General features: G+C 50.1%; 1 protein-coding gene across 2 annotated transcripts; it reads right to left on the bottom strand.

Moving 5' to 3' along the window:
• Positions 1–7,095: 7,095 nt before the first annotated feature.
• On the bottom strand, positions 7,096–18,723 carry mrgbp (MRG/MORF4L binding protein). Of its 2 annotated transcripts, none has more exons than XM_052031378.1 (5): positions 18,491–18,723; positions 15,373–15,494; positions 11,465–11,546; positions 9,102–9,215; positions 7,096–7,651 (listed from the first exon to the last, which is right to left on the bottom strand). In XM_052031378.1, the coding sequence occupies exons 1-5, from the start codon at positions 18,618–18,620 to the stop codon at positions 7,479–7,481; spliced, it is 621 nt and encodes a 206-aa protein (XP_051887338.1). In that variant the 5' UTR covers positions 18,621–18,723; the 3' UTR covers positions 7,096–7,478. The 2 variants fall into 2 exon arrangements, with proteins under 2 accessions (XP_051887338.1, XP_051887339.1); XM_052031379.1 differs by having other exon boundaries at positions 9,141–9,215; positions 18,491–18,719.
• Between the last annotated feature and the right edge of the window lie 156 nt (positions 18,724–18,879).

Raw genomic sequence — 18,879 nt, 5'->3', positions numbered from 1 at the left:
CCCGATACATCACAGGCACATCCCTCCCCACCATCGGGAGTATCTACAGGAGGTGCTGCCTCAAGAAGGCAACATCCATCATCAAAGATCCCCATCTGGGCCACGCCATCTTCTCACGGCTCCCGTCGGGCAGGAGGTACAGAAGCCTGAAGTCCCACACCACCAGGTTCAGGAACAGCTACTTCCCTTCAACCATTCGGTTCTTGAACCAACCGGCACAACCCTGATCTCTGCCTCAGTACAGCAACGCTATGACCACTTTACACTTCAATGGACTTTGTTTCTTTTTTGTTCTAACTGCGTCCTTGTATAATTTTCTATAAATTGTTTAATTAATGTTTTTCCTGTGAATGTTCTGTCTGTATGTGCCTGTGATGCTGCTATGAGTAAGTTTTTCATTGCACCTGTGCACACGCGGACTTGTGAATATGACAATAAACTTGACTTTGACTTTATAATGAACAATCTTCCTTCCAAGTCCTGTGTCCCTGAATCTACTTCTGAAGCAAAGTCCTTGACACATGGATAACACAGGTGGTATCTCAGCAACTTACCTCTCTTCACCCTCCTCCATCTCGACCACGTCTTCACCCTCCAGCTTTTCCTCTTGATCGTGCAGGTGCCCAGGGTGAAAGCTTCTCACTCAGTATCGAAGACCCCGTGACCCACCAGTCTCCCAGTCTGAAATGAGGAAACTCGGTCTGCTTTCTCAAGTATTCACCGGCATCTGTTGGACCAGAGACCCTCCTGAACGTGTGATTGAGTGGACACACGGGATATCTATGCAACTGTGTTTAAATGTGAATGGACACCACCAAGTACGTGGGCGAGAGCGGGTGTGCAGAATTGAAATTGCCACTTAATTTTTAGTGGCGGGAAGTGAAGTTCAACTGTTGGGAACAGTTAATACCTGTGGGTTAGAGCCCAGCCCAGAGACTTCAGCACAAAAATCGGCACACTCTTCGAGATCTATAAACCTCAGGCCTCTTCCAATCATTCCCAGGATGTGGAGCTTGCCGGCAGTGCCAGCATTCACCACCCACCCCTCAGCCAGGGAGACAGGACAGAGTCTGCCACATTGTTAGGACTGGAGTCACATACCGACCAGACCAGGGAAGGAGCACCTCGGTCCACCAGGTTTTTTTTAATCAAATTGTCTCCCTGATTGAAACTAGTTTTTAATTCCAGATGGGAATTGTCATGTGGGATTCACTCACACCCCTGGATCGATGGTCCAGGCCTGTCAACGCCAGCCCAACATCTCCATCACTCTATGGTAACACCCAAAGTGTTCCACCGCTGGCAGCCATGCCTCCGGCCGCCTGGGCCCCGGGCTCTGAAACTCCCTCCCTGACTCGTCCCCCTTTCATTCTTTCTCCTTCAATGTGTTCCTTGAAATATCTCCCTTTGACCAAGAGTTTGGTCACCTCTCATTGTGGCTCTTTGCATCCAATAGTTTTTGATCATGTTCCTGCAATGTGCCCAAGGATGTTTCGGTGTGGTGGAGAATCTATAAGAAAGCAGGTTGCTGTTGTTGTTAAGTGTCCACAGGTGGACGGTGAGCTAAGGGGAGAGATTTGCTGCGATGCTTTCCCTTGTCCGTCAGCCTGCCGGGACACCCTGTGTGGGGTGGATGTGGGAGGGATCCAAGCCAGACAGAAAACGGCAGCAATGTTCGGGATGAGCGGGGAACATTGAGCTTCTGCAATGATCAAATTCTGCGAAATCATGTTGGTAATGATTGGGAGTGAGGGAGGAGGGAGCAAGGGAGAGAGAGGGAGGGAGAGAGAGCTAGAGCAGGGAAAGCTGTAACCTATTAATAAGCAGGTGACATTGGCACTGGCAGTTACAGCGGTTTGGGTAATGGGAATTCACCCTCATGGAATTACACAAATCACCACCAATACATCTGGGATACAGAATAAAAATTCACACTCACTAAATTTATGTGAAAGAAGTGATTAAATTAACACAAAATTATTTTTTTTAAACACATTTCTTAACGCACGTGCATTGGCAAGGCTTCACATTACAGAGAACACAACTCCTCTGTCACGTGGAGGTGGCCCGTACCCAGGACTGGGCAGAGCCGGCGTGGGCTCAGGAAGGGAAATTGGGTGGGAAACCTGATGGAATTTTTGGAACCTTTAACTAGCAGAATCGATAAGATGCATCACTGGGTGTGGTGTCTTGACCGTACTGATAAGGTGCCACACAGTAAGTCATTGAACAGAGTTAGAGCGCACAGTGTTTGGTTAATAATGTGTGGACAGAACATGCTGTGAGGTCATCATAAAGGCAGCGTTTTTTCAAATAGTGAGAAACTGAAGATTGTTCAGAGGGACTTGTGTGCCCTAGTACACACATTACTGAACATACAGGAACAGGCCCTTCGGCCCAGCATGTCTGTGCTGACCATGCTGCTAATCTAATCCCATCTGCCTGCACATGGTCCCTCTCCCTGCCTGTTTCATCTTTTAAACTTGCTGTTACCCGCTGCACTACCTGCCACCCGGTTCCCGGCACCCACCACCCTCTGTGTAAAACATTTGCCTTGCCGATCTCCTTTAAACCCCCCCCCCCCCCCACCTTAAACCTTTTGCACCCTGGGAAGGGGATTATTGGCCCGTAGAGACAGCTAGAGAAGGTTGAGCAGAGGGAGTGAGAGAGTTTGGGAAGGTGGTCTGGGCTGTGAGGGCTCTGTCATATTTCGGAAAACAGCGCACCTCTGAACTTCAGCACAAAAGCAAAATACTGCAAATGCTGGAAATCATGATTACAAAGATGCAATGCCGGAAAGAGTGCCCCTTTCCTGTTGTGTTTCCAGCTGAGTCCAGTTCTAGTTCTGCTCTGAACCCGTCTCCCCACCTTTGATCAGCAGCCCCTCCCAGTTATTCTGTCTCAAAACGGATCTTTAGTTCGACTAGTTTTTGATCTGTGCTTTGGAAGTTGCATAAATGGAAGCCACTCCCAGTACACAAACCTCTATTTTCTTAGAAATTTCTTTCCCTTTAGGTTAGACTTTTGAAATGGTTGTTAAATTGATTTGGCTGCAGGAAAGTGGCTGTCAGTTCACTGGGGATCAATTGCTTGGGACAGCTGTGTGTGCAGTTCTGGTCTCCTTACTTGAGGAAAGCTATCCTGGCTTTGGAGGCAGTGCAGAGGATGTTCACCAGGTTGATTCCGGAGATGAGGGGGTTAGCCTATGAGGAGAGATTGAGTCGCCTGGGACTATACTCACTGAAATTCAGAAGAATGAGAGGGGATCATATAGAAACATATAAAATGATGAAAGGGATAGATAAGATAGAGGCAGGAAGGTTGTTTCCACTGGTAGGTGAGACTAGAACTAGGGGACATGGCCTCAAGATTCGGGGGAGTAGATTTAGGACGGAGATGAGGAGAAACTGCTTTTCCCAGAGAGTAGTGAATCTGTGGAATTCTCTGCCCAGGGAAGCAATAGAGGCTACCTCATTAAATATATTTAAGACACAGTTGGATAGATTTTTGCACAGTAGGGGAATTAAAGCAGGTAGGTGGAGCTGAGGCCACGGCCAGAACAGCCATGATCTTATTGAATGGCGGAGCAGGCTCCACAGGCCAAATGGCCTCCTCCTGCTCCTAGTTCTTATGCTCTTAACAGGGATACACAAGCGATTGAGAGACAAATTGGGTTGCAGTAACATTTGGAATAACTTTAGCGGTTAATTCCAGATCAGGGGAAACCTGCAGAAGAATCACACATTTGCAATTGTGCCTTCATTTTGCAGTGGGACAGAGAATGGGCTCTGATCCTGCCCCCACACAGACGCAGGTTGCTGCATTGCAACATTCTGGATTTATAGGAAGACCCAGAGCGGGGGTCGCTGGAAACTCACCACAGCCTGGCTCCTCCTGGATGTCCCGGCAATGGTGAATGGGTCACAGAATGTGTCTGGCTCTCGATCACGAGAAGGCACAGGCGTTGACAGAGTAATGGAAAGACAGTTGAAAGTAAAACCTTTATCAGTGCGCAGAAAGTGCAAAGTACAGGAGAGCTGATTGGGCAGCAGAGAGACAGGTTTCAGATGGCTCGCCTCTGAACTGAGCAAACACTCTCACACATCGCCACCTTGTTCCGCTAGGGGGAGTTCCTTAAAGCAAGGATCCAAGGCAGTGTTACCTGTGGCTCACCAGCCAGTACTCTCACTGGGGCAGAAGGTGCCACGTTTGTCCACTCCAGGGACTTGACCCAATTGTTCTGAAGCACACTCCAGTGTGGTACAGAAGGGAGTGTAATGTTCTCGAAGTGAGCATTGCACTGGTGAGGGGGTATCACTGAGGGAGTGTCACATCAGAGGCGCAGTACTAGAGTACCATTCTGTAACGGGGCAGAACTAATGGATTGGTGAAAGGTCAGAGGGGTTTATTACAGGAGGGAGTACCACACAGTTAGAGGGAGCAGTGCTAATCGAGTGCCACACTGTCAGAGGAGCAGTACTAAAGCAGTAAGGCGCAGGCAGAGGTTGCATTGTGTGGTCTGAGGGACAGTACTTCTTTCAAAATTCAAAAAGTTACAAAACCATTTTAGAATTTGACCTTCTAGTTGCTGTCTGATGTCACTTTAAACCACTATGGTTTGAAATAGACAGCAAGGACATGGAACGGAAGCAGCAGTCGGTGATACCAGCATTTGGGAGTGCTCTGCCATTTGAAAAGGTAAAATAAATGGTCGAAGTCACCAATGACCAATGAAACCTGCATCAGCGCAGGATTTGGGCCTGCACACAGCTGCTTCCACACTGAAGCACTGGGGTTTGAATTAGCTTCTGAAACAACAGTGTGGCCTGCGCTATTCTCAGAAATGCAAACAGAAAGTGCTGGAAACACTCAGCGAGTCAGGCAACATCTGAGGGAGAAACCGTTAGTGTTTCGGTGTTTAGTGTTGACAGAACTGGATCAGATCAGTTCTAATAAAGGGTCCCGGAGCTGGAACACTAATGGTTCCTCTCTCCACAGACGCTGCCTGACCCGCTGAGTGTTTCCAGCATCTCCTGTTTTTATTTCAGATTTCCAGCGGCTGCAAGTTTGGACAGACCTTTGCTGGGTTATAGGATGCACTAACTCTTCAGTCACGTGGTCGGATTCTGGAGACTTGCACAGAAAATCTGGCTCGGATTCTGTGCGGTTCTGAGGGAGTGCCGCATTGTTGGAAGCACTGCCTTCCACACCAGAGGAAGCCGTCTGTTCTTTCGAGAAGATGGAAGACTTCATTGACTAACCTGAACGGCAGGGGAACGTCTGGTGTCATGGCCAATGTTTATTCCTTGTTCAATATCACCCAACCATGTTATCCGGTCACTCTCGTTTCACCTTTTGTGAGGTCTTGCTATGCACATACTGGCTGCTGAGAACACAATAGGAGCAGGAACAGGCCACCAGACCCCTCAAACCTGCCCCACCATTCACTATGACCACGGCTGATCTACACTGGCCTCATCTCCCCTTCTGTGCATTTTCCCATACCCCTCTATTCCTCAATCTGTCAAATGTTTATCCACCTCCACCTTAAATACTTCTTCTGATCTCTAGCTTCCCCTACCTGCCAGGCAGAGAATTCCAGAGATACACCTCCTTCCGTGAGAAGAAATTTCAACACATCCAGGCCCTTATCTTGTAGTTACGTCCCCTCGTTCGAGACTCTCCCATTAGTGGAAACATCCCCACATCTACCCTGTCGCCCCCTCAGGACTGAGGAATACAGACCCAAGTTACTTAGTCTCTCTTCACAGGACAACCCTCTCGTCCAGGAATTACCCCGGTGACTCTCCTTTGTGCTGCCCCCAACGTTACTGTATCTTTCTTCAGGTAAGGGGACCAAAACCGCCTGCAGTATTCCAGGCAACGCTGCACCAACACCCTGTACAATTGCAACAAAACCTCCCGATCTTTAACCTCCAACCCAAATGCCTTTATCACGATTGGTTGTGACCGGTTTTGGATGCCCTGAAGTGTGAAAGGTGCCACAGAGATGCAGGTTTCCTTGTCTCCACCCTTTTCTAAAGCTGGACGTCAGCTCAGAGCAGTAATTTCTTCAGCGTTGTGAGCCCAGCACTGAAGATGTGTGTGGTTAACAACGGTTATCATTGTACACAGAATGCCTGCAAAAGTCAGTAAATGTTGGTACAGCCGATTATCCTGTGGAACTAATTCTAGAATCCTGAGACTGTCCATTGGGTAACACAGCAGTGAAACCAATGTTTCAGCTTTAAGCCAAACCTCACTTATAGATGTGACATCCTCCCCTACACACCGAGATGTCTGCCAGCCTTACCTTGGTTTATCGTGAATCAGGCAGGCGTTCTGTGGTGCCAAGGAGCCACATTCCACTCGACTCTCCCAGCTTTGCACAGCATTGCCCGATTTCCAAAAGGCATTCGAGAAGGTGGAACGTTAAAGGTTACTGCACAGCACGAGGGGGCATGGAGACAACTGCTGTCTTCTGATACAATTACTGTGTTTGAGGTATTTAGACAGACACTTAAGGAGGCAGTGCCAGGAAGGGTACAGTCCCAATGTGAGCAAATGGGATTAGTGTAGGTGGGAAACAAGGTCAGTGAGGATCATGGTGTGCAGAAGGGCCTGTTTCTGAGGAGCGTTTGATGTCTCTGGGCCTGTACTCGATGGACGGGGGAGCTTAAGCCTATCGGATACTGAGAGGCCTGGATAGAGTGGATGTGGAGAGGATGTTTCCATCAGTGGGAGAGTCCAGGATCCGAGGGCACAGCCTCAGAATAAAGGGACGTCCCTTTAGAACTGAGATGAGGAGGAATGTCTTCAGCCAGAGGGTGGTGAATCTGTGGAATCCGTTGCCACAGAGGGCTGTGGAGGCCAAGTCATTGGGTGTATTTAAGGCAGAGACTGATAGGTTTGTGATTGGTGAGGGGGGTTACGGGTTATGGGGAGAAGGTGGGAGAATGAGGTTGAAAACAAATCAGCCATGATTGAACGGCGAAGCAGACTCGATGGGCCGAATGGCCTAATTCTGCTCCTCCATCTTACGGTCTACGATTCTCAGTGAATTTCACAAAGCCATTCCCAGCCAGGTATCTCCAACTTGGTTTTAATAAGAAATTCTTTGGAAAAAAAAACACTCACAACTTGAAGTCAAAAGACAGCTGGGCAAAGACAATAAGGCTAAAATGGAGACTCCCCTCTTCCCCCTGTCCATCACACAGTTCGGGATAATTGGGAACAGTCCGTGGCGATTGATTGCCCATCCACCTCTGGAAAGGAAGCTGGAGAACTCCAGGCAGTAACTGACCAACAAAGCCACCAGCTGAGACACGAGGGGGCACTTACCCTGCGGCTGGCGTGGCTGCACACCTTCATGCAGTCACCACGTGTTACTGGCCGGACCAAGTAGCCAGTGTTATACAGTCAGTCTGCTTCCGGACAACCGGAGATTTTGATGGTGCAGGGAACAGACCCTCTCGACCCTACACCCGCCTGCGCTTGGCACCACTGGGGCTGGACGGGTTACTGTTCACACTCAGGAGGTTGGCTGTAGTGCGGTTTCTCTTCCGCTTATCGATCACCTCCTTGGTCCCTGCTTCACCAGGCACCGACACCTTCTCTTTCACCATGGCCTTTTCTGCCACCTTCGTGTTACCTGCAGGAGAAAGGATCCCAACAGATTGCTGATAAAATAGAATAAAATGTTCAGCACCGGCCGGGGTTCAGGGGCCACGTCAGTGAAGGGTACACTGAACTTCACCACATCGGTCTGCCACGTGACTTCCCATCTCCTCCCCTTCCTGACCTCTAACGCCCACCGTGCTTTGCACTACGGGTCCTCACTGCTCACTGAAAGGTCTCCTGGACTCTTCAACACAAAATCCATGACAACACCTGTACTGAGGGAGCGCCGCAGTGTCAGGAGTGCAGTCTTTCTGATGAGGTGTTAAAGCACAGCCCACCTGCCTGCTCAGGTTGAGTTACGTGTGTCCCAGACAGCATGTAGTCCTGAACCATCTGTGCCTGACACCTCCCCCATGAGTTAGTGTGACCCTGATGTACTGCAAGACAACAGAAGTCCTCAACACTTATGCACCAATATTTTCTTTCTTATGAAAAAGTACCATCTGTGTACATCCTCTGTCCCTTTTCCCAACAGTAATTCCGAGAAGCTTCAGATGTTATTGAACTCAGTCAAGCTGGAATTACCTCCTCATCCAGGGGGAAGCTCCCTCCCACTGGGCAGGGGCAGCTTCTGGCTCCTTGTACCCACTCCTCCATAACCCCACACCTTGTCAACTGCTTCTCATCTCCCTAAGTTCCAATGATCAGGGCTGTGGAGCTAATCTCAGCAACGTCTGATAAAATTTGCATTGTTATAACACCAGGTTCAGGGACAGCTTCTAATCCCACTGTTCTCAGACTTGTTGTGGCCCTTGCACCTCATGGTCTACCTGCACCTCATGGTCTACCTGCACTGCACTTTCTCTGGAAGTGTAACACCATATTCTGCATTCTGATTTATCTTTACTACCTTGGTGTAATTATGTACGGAATGATCTGTCTGGGTAACATGCAAAACAAAAGCTTTTCACTGTAGCTCGGTACGATGATAAACTAATCCCAACCGCAACACACACCCTGTCCACTGCAGATGCACAGAGCTGACAGAATTCCTCTGTTTGGCTCAGAGGACACTTCCAACAAACCTGTGCAGTGACCCCCTCGGACAACACGGTGACAATGTCTATTTTGCGATGTTGATTGGTGGATCAACATCGGCCAGGAGACTAATGCCCTTTGATGGAAATGAGGGGTCGTCAGTCTCAGTGTTCATCTGAAAGGCACTGTAGCACCGGCTCTGTTCTGCTGTGTCTCTGCAGCGGGATGTGAATCTACAATAGTCCAACTCAGTTGAGAGAAAGATCTCCCACTCGAGCCGTGTAGGGTGTGCACTGACCGACTGTCCAACTGTCCTTGCCTGAACCAAGAGGCCAACTCAACTATCCCCTTCCCAACTCGGCAGCAGGAGACTGACTGCGCTGCCTGGCTGGTCTTTAGATGGTGTTACGTCAGCACTGACCTTGGGCTCTACTCACTCTCACCTTCACAGTGAAACAGTGTTAAGTATTCTGTGCACACACCTTCCTCCGGCACGGCCAGCTCTGGCATCTCCTCCTTCAGTTCTGCCTTCAGCTCCTCGTCCACTCCGCTCTTGCCTGTGGGGGAGGATTATCAGCAGGTTACACAGGGGATGCATCAGGCCGGAGAGGATGGATTAGAGAGACCAGGAAACATGGGAACAGACCGCAGGGGACACAGGCCGTGACTGGGCCCTGAACACTTTACTGACAAGTGGAATCACAGGGAGACAGGGTGGTGAAGAAGGCGTTTGGCACGCTGGCCTTCATCAGTCAGGGCACTGAGTATAGCAGCTGGGACGTCATGCTGCATGACGTTGGTGAGGCTGCACTTGGAGTCCTGTGTTCAGTTTTGGTTGCCCTGCTAGAGGAAAGATGCCATTAAGCTGGAAAGAGTGCAGAGGAGATTTATGAGGATGTTGCCGGGACCTGAGTTATGGAGAGAGGTTGGGCAGGCTAGGGCTGTGTTCCTTGGAGTGTAGGAGACTGAGGGGTGACTTCACAGAGGTGTATAAAATCATGAGGGACAAAGGTAGGGTGAGAGAACTCTTTCCCAGGGTTGGGGAATCAAAAACTAGAGGGCAGAGGTTTAAGGGGAAAGATTTAAAAGGGACCTGAGGAGCAACTTCTTCACACAGAGGGTGGTGGGTATATGGAATGAGCTGTTTGAGGAGGTGGTTGAGGCAGGTACAATAACAACATTTAAAGGGCACTTGGAACTTTGATAGGAAAGGTTTAGAGGGATACGGGCCAAACGGAACTAGCTTAGGTGGGCATCTTGGTCAGCATGGACGAGTTGGGCCGAAGGGCCTGTTTCTGAGCTGTATTACTCGATGACTTTAATTGAGCAAGCAAAGTGACTTTGATCAATGCAGAACTCTCAGTCTGATTGAGGGGTCAGGATGTGAGTGGTACCCACAGGTATCAGCCTCAGTCTGCACCGGGATCTGTGGAAGGCGAAGCTGAGGCAGGGCCGGCCAGCTCCCTCCATTTCCCACATCTGAGGAAGGGCCCATTACATTGCAACGACAAACATGTCTCCCTTAGTCAACGAGGGAGACAGAACACAGGGAAGCTGCAGCCTAATGGGCATCGTAGGGAAATGTTGGAAGCTATCACTGAAGATATTCTGCAGGGGAGTTGGAAACTACTCAAGGTAATCAGGCAATGTCAACAAATCATGGTTGACCAATTTACTGGAGTTCTTTGAAGAAGCAATGTGTGCTGTGGATAAGGGGAACCGGTGGGTGTGCTATACTTAGATATCCAAGAAGCATTTGATAAGGTGCAGCATCAAAGACGACAAAAGCATCACGGGGTAGTAAGTAATTTGTTGGTGTGGACAGTGGCCAACAGGACACCAAAAGTGGGCAGAGGTGGAGGTTTCTGGTCGGCAAGGTGTAATGAGTGGATTCTCTGGGATCAGTGCGGAGGACTCAACGCTTTACAATTTATATCAATGGGGGGGGTGAAGGCACCCGATGTGTGTCTGCTGAACTTGCTGGTGACACACAGAGTAGGTGGTCGTGCAGAGGATATGAGGGCTGACAGCAGATGTAGGTTAGGCAGCAAAGATGGGGAAAATGTGAAGTTGTCCACTTTGGTCTGGGACAATAAATAAGCAGCATCTTCTCAAAACGGTGAGTGGTCACAGAGCTCTGGGTGACTCGTGCATGAGTCACTGCAGGGTTGTACGCAGGTACAACGGGTTATTAGGGAATGTAACAGAATATTGGACCCGTGCTGGATCATTCCACCTGCTGTAGCGACTGAACACAAAGATTTAAAGTTGTCTTTCAGTTACACAGGACATTAGTGAGGCTGCACGTTCAGTACTGGTCTCAATTAAGGAAGGACGTTAATGTGTTGGAAACAGTCAGGAGAAGGTTTATTTGAATAATATCTAGAAATGGGCAAGTTGCCTTACTTGAAAAGCTGAACAGCTGGGCTTGTGTCTGCTGGAGCTGAGAACAAAGAGACTTGATTAAAACAGACAGGATCCTGAAGGGTGTTGACAGAGAGAAGTTTTCCCTCGTGAGAGAATCTAGAACGAGAGGGTCACTGTTTGAACCCGTCTATGGGTTCCCACGTAAGACGGAGATAAGGTCATTTTTTTCCCTCTCAGAGGGTGGTGAGTGTTTGGGACCCTTCCTCAGAGGGTGGTGGAAGCAGAGTTTGAATATCTTCAGAGCAGGGGGCGGGGTGGAAAGTTACGGACGAGAATGTGTTAACGTTACAATAAGATGAGCCACAGTCTCATCAAAGGGCAGGGCTGCCTCGAGGTTGGAGTGGTCTCCCCTCTCATCTGCACGCGCACAGCTCCACACCTTCTTTCACTTCGTGGATAATGTCTTCAGGGAGAACAAAATTCCGCTCGCCGTTTGGGAAAGGCAGGATCTCAGACTCGTGCTGGAAAACAAGCAACAATCAGGAGAATCTATACTCCGGATAACACTTCCATAAACCGACAACACTGGACGAACTTTGCAAAGGATTTGATCTGTGACAGGAAAACAATAAAATGGGTTTAAGCAGCCAGAGATGTGGAGGGAATGCAGGAAGTGTGCCCCAGGGGGAGCGTCCCACAGCACGGGGGTGTGGGACGTGTCCTGGAGGAGGGGATGGGCATTCCAGAGCGAAGGGGTGGGTGAGGGTTGTCCCAGGCTGAGGGAAAACACAAGTGAGCTGTATAAAAGTTTGAGGGCCGCCATACAACTAAAAAGCAAAGGATCTAGTTCCCTTAGGAGAGCGGTCAAACACCAGGAGCAGAGATTTGAAGTCACTGGTAGAGAGGAGGAAAGTTCTCCCTCCCCCCAGCCTCCAGGGCACCGGTCCTCACCGAGGGCTCACCGGTGGAAAGGGTGAGCAACTTCAAGTTCCTGGGTGTCAACATCTCCAAGGATCTGACCTAGGCCCAACATCTTGACGCAATCACAAAGGCAGCACACCAGTGGCTCTACTTCGTTAGCAGTTTGAGGAGATTTGGTATGCCACCAAAGACTCTTGCGAATTTCTACAGATGTATGGTGGAGAGCATTCTGACTGGTTGCATCACAGCCTGGTACGGAGGCTCCAATGCGCAGGATCGCAAGAGGCTACAGAGGGTTGTAGACTCAGCCAGCTCCATCACGGGCACAACTCTCCCCACCATCAAGGATATCTTCAAGAGGCAGTGCCTCAAGAAGGCGGCATCCACCACTAAGGACCCTCACCACCCGGGATATGCCCTCTTCACGTTACAACCACTGGGGAGGTGGTACAGGAGCCTGAAGACCCACACTCAATGATTTAGGAACAGCTTCTTCCCCTCCGTCATCAGATTTCTGAATGGTCCATGAACCCATGAACACTACCTTGTTATTTTTTTTACACTATTTATTTATTTTGTAATTTATAGTAATTGTGACTTTGCACTGTACTGCTGCCACAGAACAACACACTTCACATCATCTAAGACGGTGACAATGAACCTGATTCTGATCTGGAACTCACTGGCTCGGAAGGGGACAGAGGCAGAAACTGTTATCACATTTAAATAGCAGTTGGGCGTGGAGCTGAAAAGCTGTGAAGTGCAGGGCCACAGACCAGTGCTGGGCGATGGGGTTAGGCTGGGTAACTCAGCTTTCACAGACAAAGGGAACTGTGACCAAAGGAAAGCTGTGGCGATCTCTCCCCTAGCAACACACACAAAATGCTGGAGGAACTCAGCAGGTCAGGCAGCATCCTATGGAGGGAAATGAACAGTCAGTTTCGGGCCAAGAACCTTCATCAGGACTCTATCAGAGCAAATGTTGACTGAAATGTCAACTGTCCATTTCCCTCCACAGACGCCGCCCGACCTGCTGAGTTCCTCCAGCATCTTGTGTGTTGCTCCAGATTTCCAGCGTTTGCAGTCTCTCGTGTCTGTCACCTCTCCCCAGCCTCCAACACTGGTTTCAGGGCAATGAAGACGTTAGAGGCTGGGAGGACGGCACTTCAGTTTTACACTAGATTGTGAACCAAGCTCCATTAATGCTTCAAACTGCCCCAGATGTAGACTGGTTGAATCGAGGAACAGTAAACAGCCTCACATACACCAGCCACTTTCACGGTGAAACAATGCATCATTAGGAAAGATGCTTGGCACATTCGTCGCACATTCCTCAATAACCACGTTAAAAATCCCTGCATTTACACACCCTTCCATCTATCGAGCTTTCATACTATCAGTTCCCAGGTCCACATTTAGAATGGATGTTTTCTATGTAAACATGTCACAATGTAATTACAGCACGAATTCAGGGCGTGAATTCTTCAGATTCTACTGACTGCAGGTGTAAGAATGACCCCAAAGACTAACTTTAAAAAATTGCTATTCATATTTTTACACTGATGAAACTGCGCTGGCTATATATTTTATAAATCATGTTGCTTTAAGACTGTGGCTTTTGTGATGCAGATATTGGGCACAGACCACTGACCAATCACATTTGTTTAACAACACGTGTTGGAGGACACGTGACAGGATAATCTGGCGGAAAACCCAGAACAGTTAGAACCTGGCAGCAGTGGGTGACTTTCAATGTGCAGGTAGAATTTAGTGGAACAACACTGTTTTGTTCCAATTTATCACAGACAGTGAAAGAATGTCTGAAGATTGGAAATACCTGATTTTTTCCAAATGGTATAAAATAAAAAAATCCTTCCCAACCTGAACTTAATCTAAAGACTGAAAAGTTAGTTCATGCTCCACGGGGGAGCTGCTGCTGAGGTACAATGGCAGGTTTAGTCAACTTCTGATAGAGATAATGAAAGAGCGAGCTGCTATGGGAATGCATTTACAGCTAACTCAAGGTATTAAAATGGGAACAAAATTGCATCAATGTGCAATGGTGAAGTAATGCTGCAACAATGGCACACTTTCACCTGGAGATTAAGGCTGGTTATGTGGGCTGCAGCAATGGTTGTAGGTACCATGCTGGATATCTACAACACACAGTGCACACGCAAAGCCTGCAGAATCATAGATGACCCCTCTCATCCCTCCCACAACCTACTTGTCCCACTGCCGTCTGGCAGGTGGTACTGAAGCATCTGGGTCAGAACGACTAGACTGTACAACAGTTCTTTCCCCCCAGGCTGTCAGGCTCCTGAATACCCTGGAGACAGTTTCAGACAAATGCTGTGTCAAAAGCCCTGGTTTGCACAACGGCGTATAAGAACTTTGGCTACTGCTGAACATGTTTATACATTTAGTGCAACACAACGAGTTCTGGATTTTCTTTGTCCAACTCGGGTTTGCACTAACCCTGCACTAGTTTTGTATCCTGTATACACGGGTTTTTGCACTATTTGTACTTGCACAATTTTTTTGTCTGCGTTTATTGTATGTCCTCTATGTACGTCCTCTGCTCTATGTACGTTCTCTGTCGTGAGAGTCTGGGGTTTTTGTAGCATGTGGGTAAATGACAATAAAGTAACTTGAACTTGATGTGGGATGTGACGAGATTTGTTATGGCACAGGGAGCACGTGGAGCAATGGGCAGCGATTACCAGGACGTTGTCTGCCTTGAGGAAAAACAAAAGGTGACATGAGAAATTCTGTGGCCATCGAGAGTTGCTATGGGCCATCGAATGCTTCACCAAAGGGTGTGCTGATTTACAGATTTCTCCAGCCAGTGAGAATTTCAGAGATTTTTACATATTCTCATTGCCTTGAAAATGTAACATGTCAAGGCACGGGGTGTTGATATCATGAAGCTACGATTACGTCTGGGTCTGGGCCACTGATGGTTTACATTTGGATGGTCACCTCTCATCTTAATTATTTCAAAATACAAAAGATTTTACTTCTGTAAAAAAAAAACTTTGCTCACATTTCAGGTGCCGCCTCAGTACCATCCAAGCATTCTATCCTGACATTCTGAAGTAAAACTGAAATCTGAAACTAAAATCATGCTTTTTACTTCCTGGTCTATTTTTTGTGAGAATTCTTCAACCTAGTTGGCTGGAGAGCATGCCTGATGATAACACTATTGGTGGATGTGAGAAACCTGCCCGAACTGGCAACAACCAACCATGGGCAGCGGTAGGAGGTGGCTAAACCTTTGATCATGGTCGCTTCACCACTGAACAGTTCCAGCAGACCTTGTGGGCAACAGTGAAAGGTCTCCTGTATGGAAAGGTGGGTGATGCCATTAGTGCGAGTAAACAGATCCCCGAGCCAAGACCCCAAGCAGAGAGCACATCTGCCTACCAGTGCCTGCATGTCGTACATGACGTTGAGGTGTTCCCACACTATCTTTGAGGAGATCTGACGTCCGATGTTCTGACTGAACTTGTCCCGGATGCAGATCATGTGGAAGTGCCGGTTAACTCCTGCAGACAGAGAGAGACAGAGACAGAGAGACAGAGAGAGAGAGAGAGAGACACAGAGAGAGAGAGAGAGAGACAGAGAGAGAGAGACTGTATTTATTCATGATGAATACAAACTGGTCAATAAGGTGGCCCTTTTCCTGGGGGAGGAACATTGCCCAGGACACCCGGAGATCCCACACCCCACCTCCCTGGTATCTGAAGCCTTTAACTTCCTTGCTGCAGCGCTGGGTAAACCAGGGTGGAGATGGTGTTCAGGTCACTGAGCTTCTATCCACAATTTATGAATGGGAGTGGCAGTGAAGGAGACACAGAATTGTGGCTGGGCCAGACTGAGACAGGAGCGGGAGCCCCACAGGCCTGCTCTGCCATTCAATAAGAACACGGCTGCTCTGACTGTAAGCTTGTTGATCGAGCATCTCTCTACCTCTGCTGCTTTCACAAACTCTGCTTCCACTGCCCTTTGAGGAAGGCAGTTCGAAAGGCTCACCATCCTCCGAGAGAAAGAACGTTGCCTCATCTCTGTCTGAACTGGGCACTTCTTTTTAAACAATGACCCCTAGTTCTAGAAGAAACATCTTCTCTACATCCACCCCGTGGAGACCCCTCATGATCCTAACTGTTTCAGTCAAGTCCCCTCTCACTCTAAACTCCAGCCCAACCTTCCCTCACAAGACAACTGTATGTTGAGGCTGGGAGTCTCATCACCGATCCTCTGGCACTCCACTCACTACAACTTGCCGCCAGGGAAAGGACCATTCACAGGGGAAGACATGGGCACATTTCTGCTCCAGCATCAGGTTTAATCCCACCGAGCCACATTCCTACACTGCGCTCTATTCCCCATGGAAAGGGAGGTTGCTGCAGGTGGGAATCAGGCGAGATCGGGTAGGCAGGACTTGATTTAAGTCCGAACATGGATCACGAGATGTGCTGCTCCTGTTGTACCAACAACCTCCCATTCCAAGCTGCTCTGATGGTTCAACCAACAGAAGGCAGTCCTGTTAAAGGAACATTTTTTAAAGCCTTCCTACATCTCTTAACCTTCTTATTCGATTCATGGTGATGAGCATGTATAATGAGAGCTCTGAAGCATTAACTCTGCTCCTCTGCCCACAACTGCCGCACAACACTGAGTACTTCCTGCAGTTTCTGACTTTAATTTAAAACATTTGACCACAGACCATCTGACACAAATAGCCAAGAGGAATCTAACTTCAAAAGGAAGTTGGGATTGCAGACACCCCTCCAGATACACCTGCAAATACCTCACACTACAATAGGGTTCCTATTCCCAAAGCAGAGTGTAAGAGCAGCACTGAGGCACAGTGACCAGAACTGCTGCCTTGTGGCTCCAGCAACAGGGTCAACCCTGACCACTTGCTTCTGTTTCTGGGGAATCTGGTAAACTGGTTTATTGTTGTCACATGTACCAAGGCACAGTGAAAAACTTGTCTTGCATACCGTTCATACAGATCAATTCGTCACACAGTGCATTGAGGTAGTACAGGGTAAAACAATACAGAATGCAGAATAAGTGTTACAGTTACAGAGAAAGTGCAGTGCAGGCAGACAATAAGGTGCAAGGCCACGACGAGGTAGGTTGTGAGGTCCTAGATCATGTCCTCCCTGTAGGTTTCCCCCCATCCCACTGACATTGAGATTGGTAGGTAATTGGATGGTGTACATTGCCCCCAGTGTGTAGGTGAGTGGCAGACTCTGTGAGGTGTTGATGGGAGTGTCAGGACAATAAAATGGATTCAGTGTAGGATTGGAGTAAATGGAGGTTAAAGGGTTGGCACAGACTTGGTGGCCTGAAGGTCCTGGTTCCATACAACACAACTCGATGAGCCAGCGAAGGGCTGACTGCACAGAAGTGGCTCTTTCTGATGAAAGGCCATCTACCCAAACCACCTTTGTACGGCCCCAACCAGTGGAGTCGTTCCCCTTGATGCCGCGCTGCCCTGATGTCAATGGCAGCCACTCTCACCCCATCCTTTCCACAGATGACGCCTGACCTGTTGAGTAGTTTGCACAAGGTCCATTTCTTTACTCACTTTTTGGGGCATGGGCATTGTTGACTAGGCCAGTATTTACTGCCAATCCTTACCTCCCGGGAGGAGGGGTGAGCCACATCCTTGAATATCCAGCCAAATATCTAGTTGCACCCAATAACTGATGGAACAGGATGGGTGCAACTGGGGGGGGGGGGGGGAACCTGCAGCCTTGTCCTGGTTGGTGCTGAGCTTCTGGAGAGTTGTTGGAGCTGTAACTCAGCCTGCGGACAGTGCAAGGGGTCCGGAGAGTCGGAGGGTGACTCTGACCTGCTATCGTGTCACAGCATTTGTGTGGCTGGTCCTGGTGAGTTCCAGGTCAATGGTGACTCCGGGACATTGGTGGGGGGTCCGGGTGACGGGGAGGGGGTGGGTGACCGGGGAGTGGGTTGCGGGTGGTGGTGGTGGTGGGGGGTCCGGGTCCTGGTGACGGGGATGGGGGGGGGGTTGCGGGGGGATGGGGGGGGTTGCGGGGGTGGTGGTGGTGGTGGTGGTGGGGGGTCCGGGTCCTGGTGACGGGGATGGGGGGGGGGTTGCGGGGGGATGGGGGGGGTTGCGGGGGGGTGGGTTGCGGGGGTGGTGGTGGTGGTGGTGGTGGGGGGGTCCGGGTCCTGGTGACGGGGATGGGGGGGGGGGGGGGGAGTCCGGGTTCGGGTGGGTCCGGGTGCGGGGGGGGGGGGCGGGGGTCCGGGTGGGTCCTGGGGGGGGGTGCGGGCAGTGCCAGTGAACGGCCAGGGTGGGGGCAGAGTCCCACTGCCCGGCACGGACGTCCCGTGTCCCGGGGCGGGGGGGGGGCGGGGGGGGGGGGGGCGGTTGGGCTCCCCGTGGGTTGGGAACGTCCCCTCGGCACCGGTCAGATGCAGCCTTGGTCCCAGTGGGGGGGAGGGGCCCGAGGGTGGGGATCTGGGGATAGCAGAGGAGGAGGGGCCGAGGGGCCAGACTCACCCACGGGCTTGTGACCCAGCATGGCGTGGAAGAGGCAGACCTCCACCTCGGGGGTCCAGGACACCGTCTCCTCCTCCCGCTCCTTCTCCCCCGGACCCGCCGCCGCCGCCGCCGCCTGAACCTCGGTCATCGCCGCCCGAGGCCTCGATCCAACGGCGGCGCCGCCGGTCCGCGGTCCTCCGCCCTCCTGCCAGGAATCCCGTCACCTCCCGCGCCACCGGTCCTCCGCCCTCCTGCCAGGAATCCCGTCACCTCCCGCGCCACCGGTCCTCCGCCCTCCTGCCAGGAATCCCGTCACCTCCCGCGCCACCGGTCCTCCGCCCTCCTGCCAGGAATCCCGTCACCTCCCGCGCCACCGGTCCTCCGCCCTCCTGCTAGGAATCCCGTCA

This window comes from Pristis pectinata, chromosome 16 (assembly GCF_009764475.1).
Source record: "Pristis pectinata isolate sPriPec2 chromosome 16, sPriPec2.1.pri, whole genome shotgun sequence".
In the NCBI taxonomy this organism is placed as follows: Eukaryota; Metazoa; Chordata; class Chondrichthyes; order Rhinopristiformes; family Pristidae; genus Pristis; species Pristis pectinata.
Note: the sequence above shows the minus strand (reverse complement) of the source record. Positions and strands in the feature narration are given on the sequence as shown.

What these genes read in the sequence shown, in the direction of transcription:
- mrgbp (XM_052031378.1), bottom strand. Translation starts at nt 18,620, where the DNA reads ATGACCGAGGTTCAGGCGGCGGCGGCGGCGGCGGGTCCGGGGGAGAAG. An exon ending in GCTGGGTCACAAGCCCGTGG is followed by an intron (nt 15,495 to 18,490) that starts GTGAGTCTGGCC and finishes CTCTGTCTGCAG; the next exon opens with GAGTTAACCGGCACTTCCAC. An exon ending in TATCCACGAAGTGAAAGAAG is followed by an intron (nt 9,216 to 11,464) that starts GTGTGGAGCTGT and finishes CCTCCCCCACAG; the next exon opens with GCAAGAGCGGAGTGGACGAG.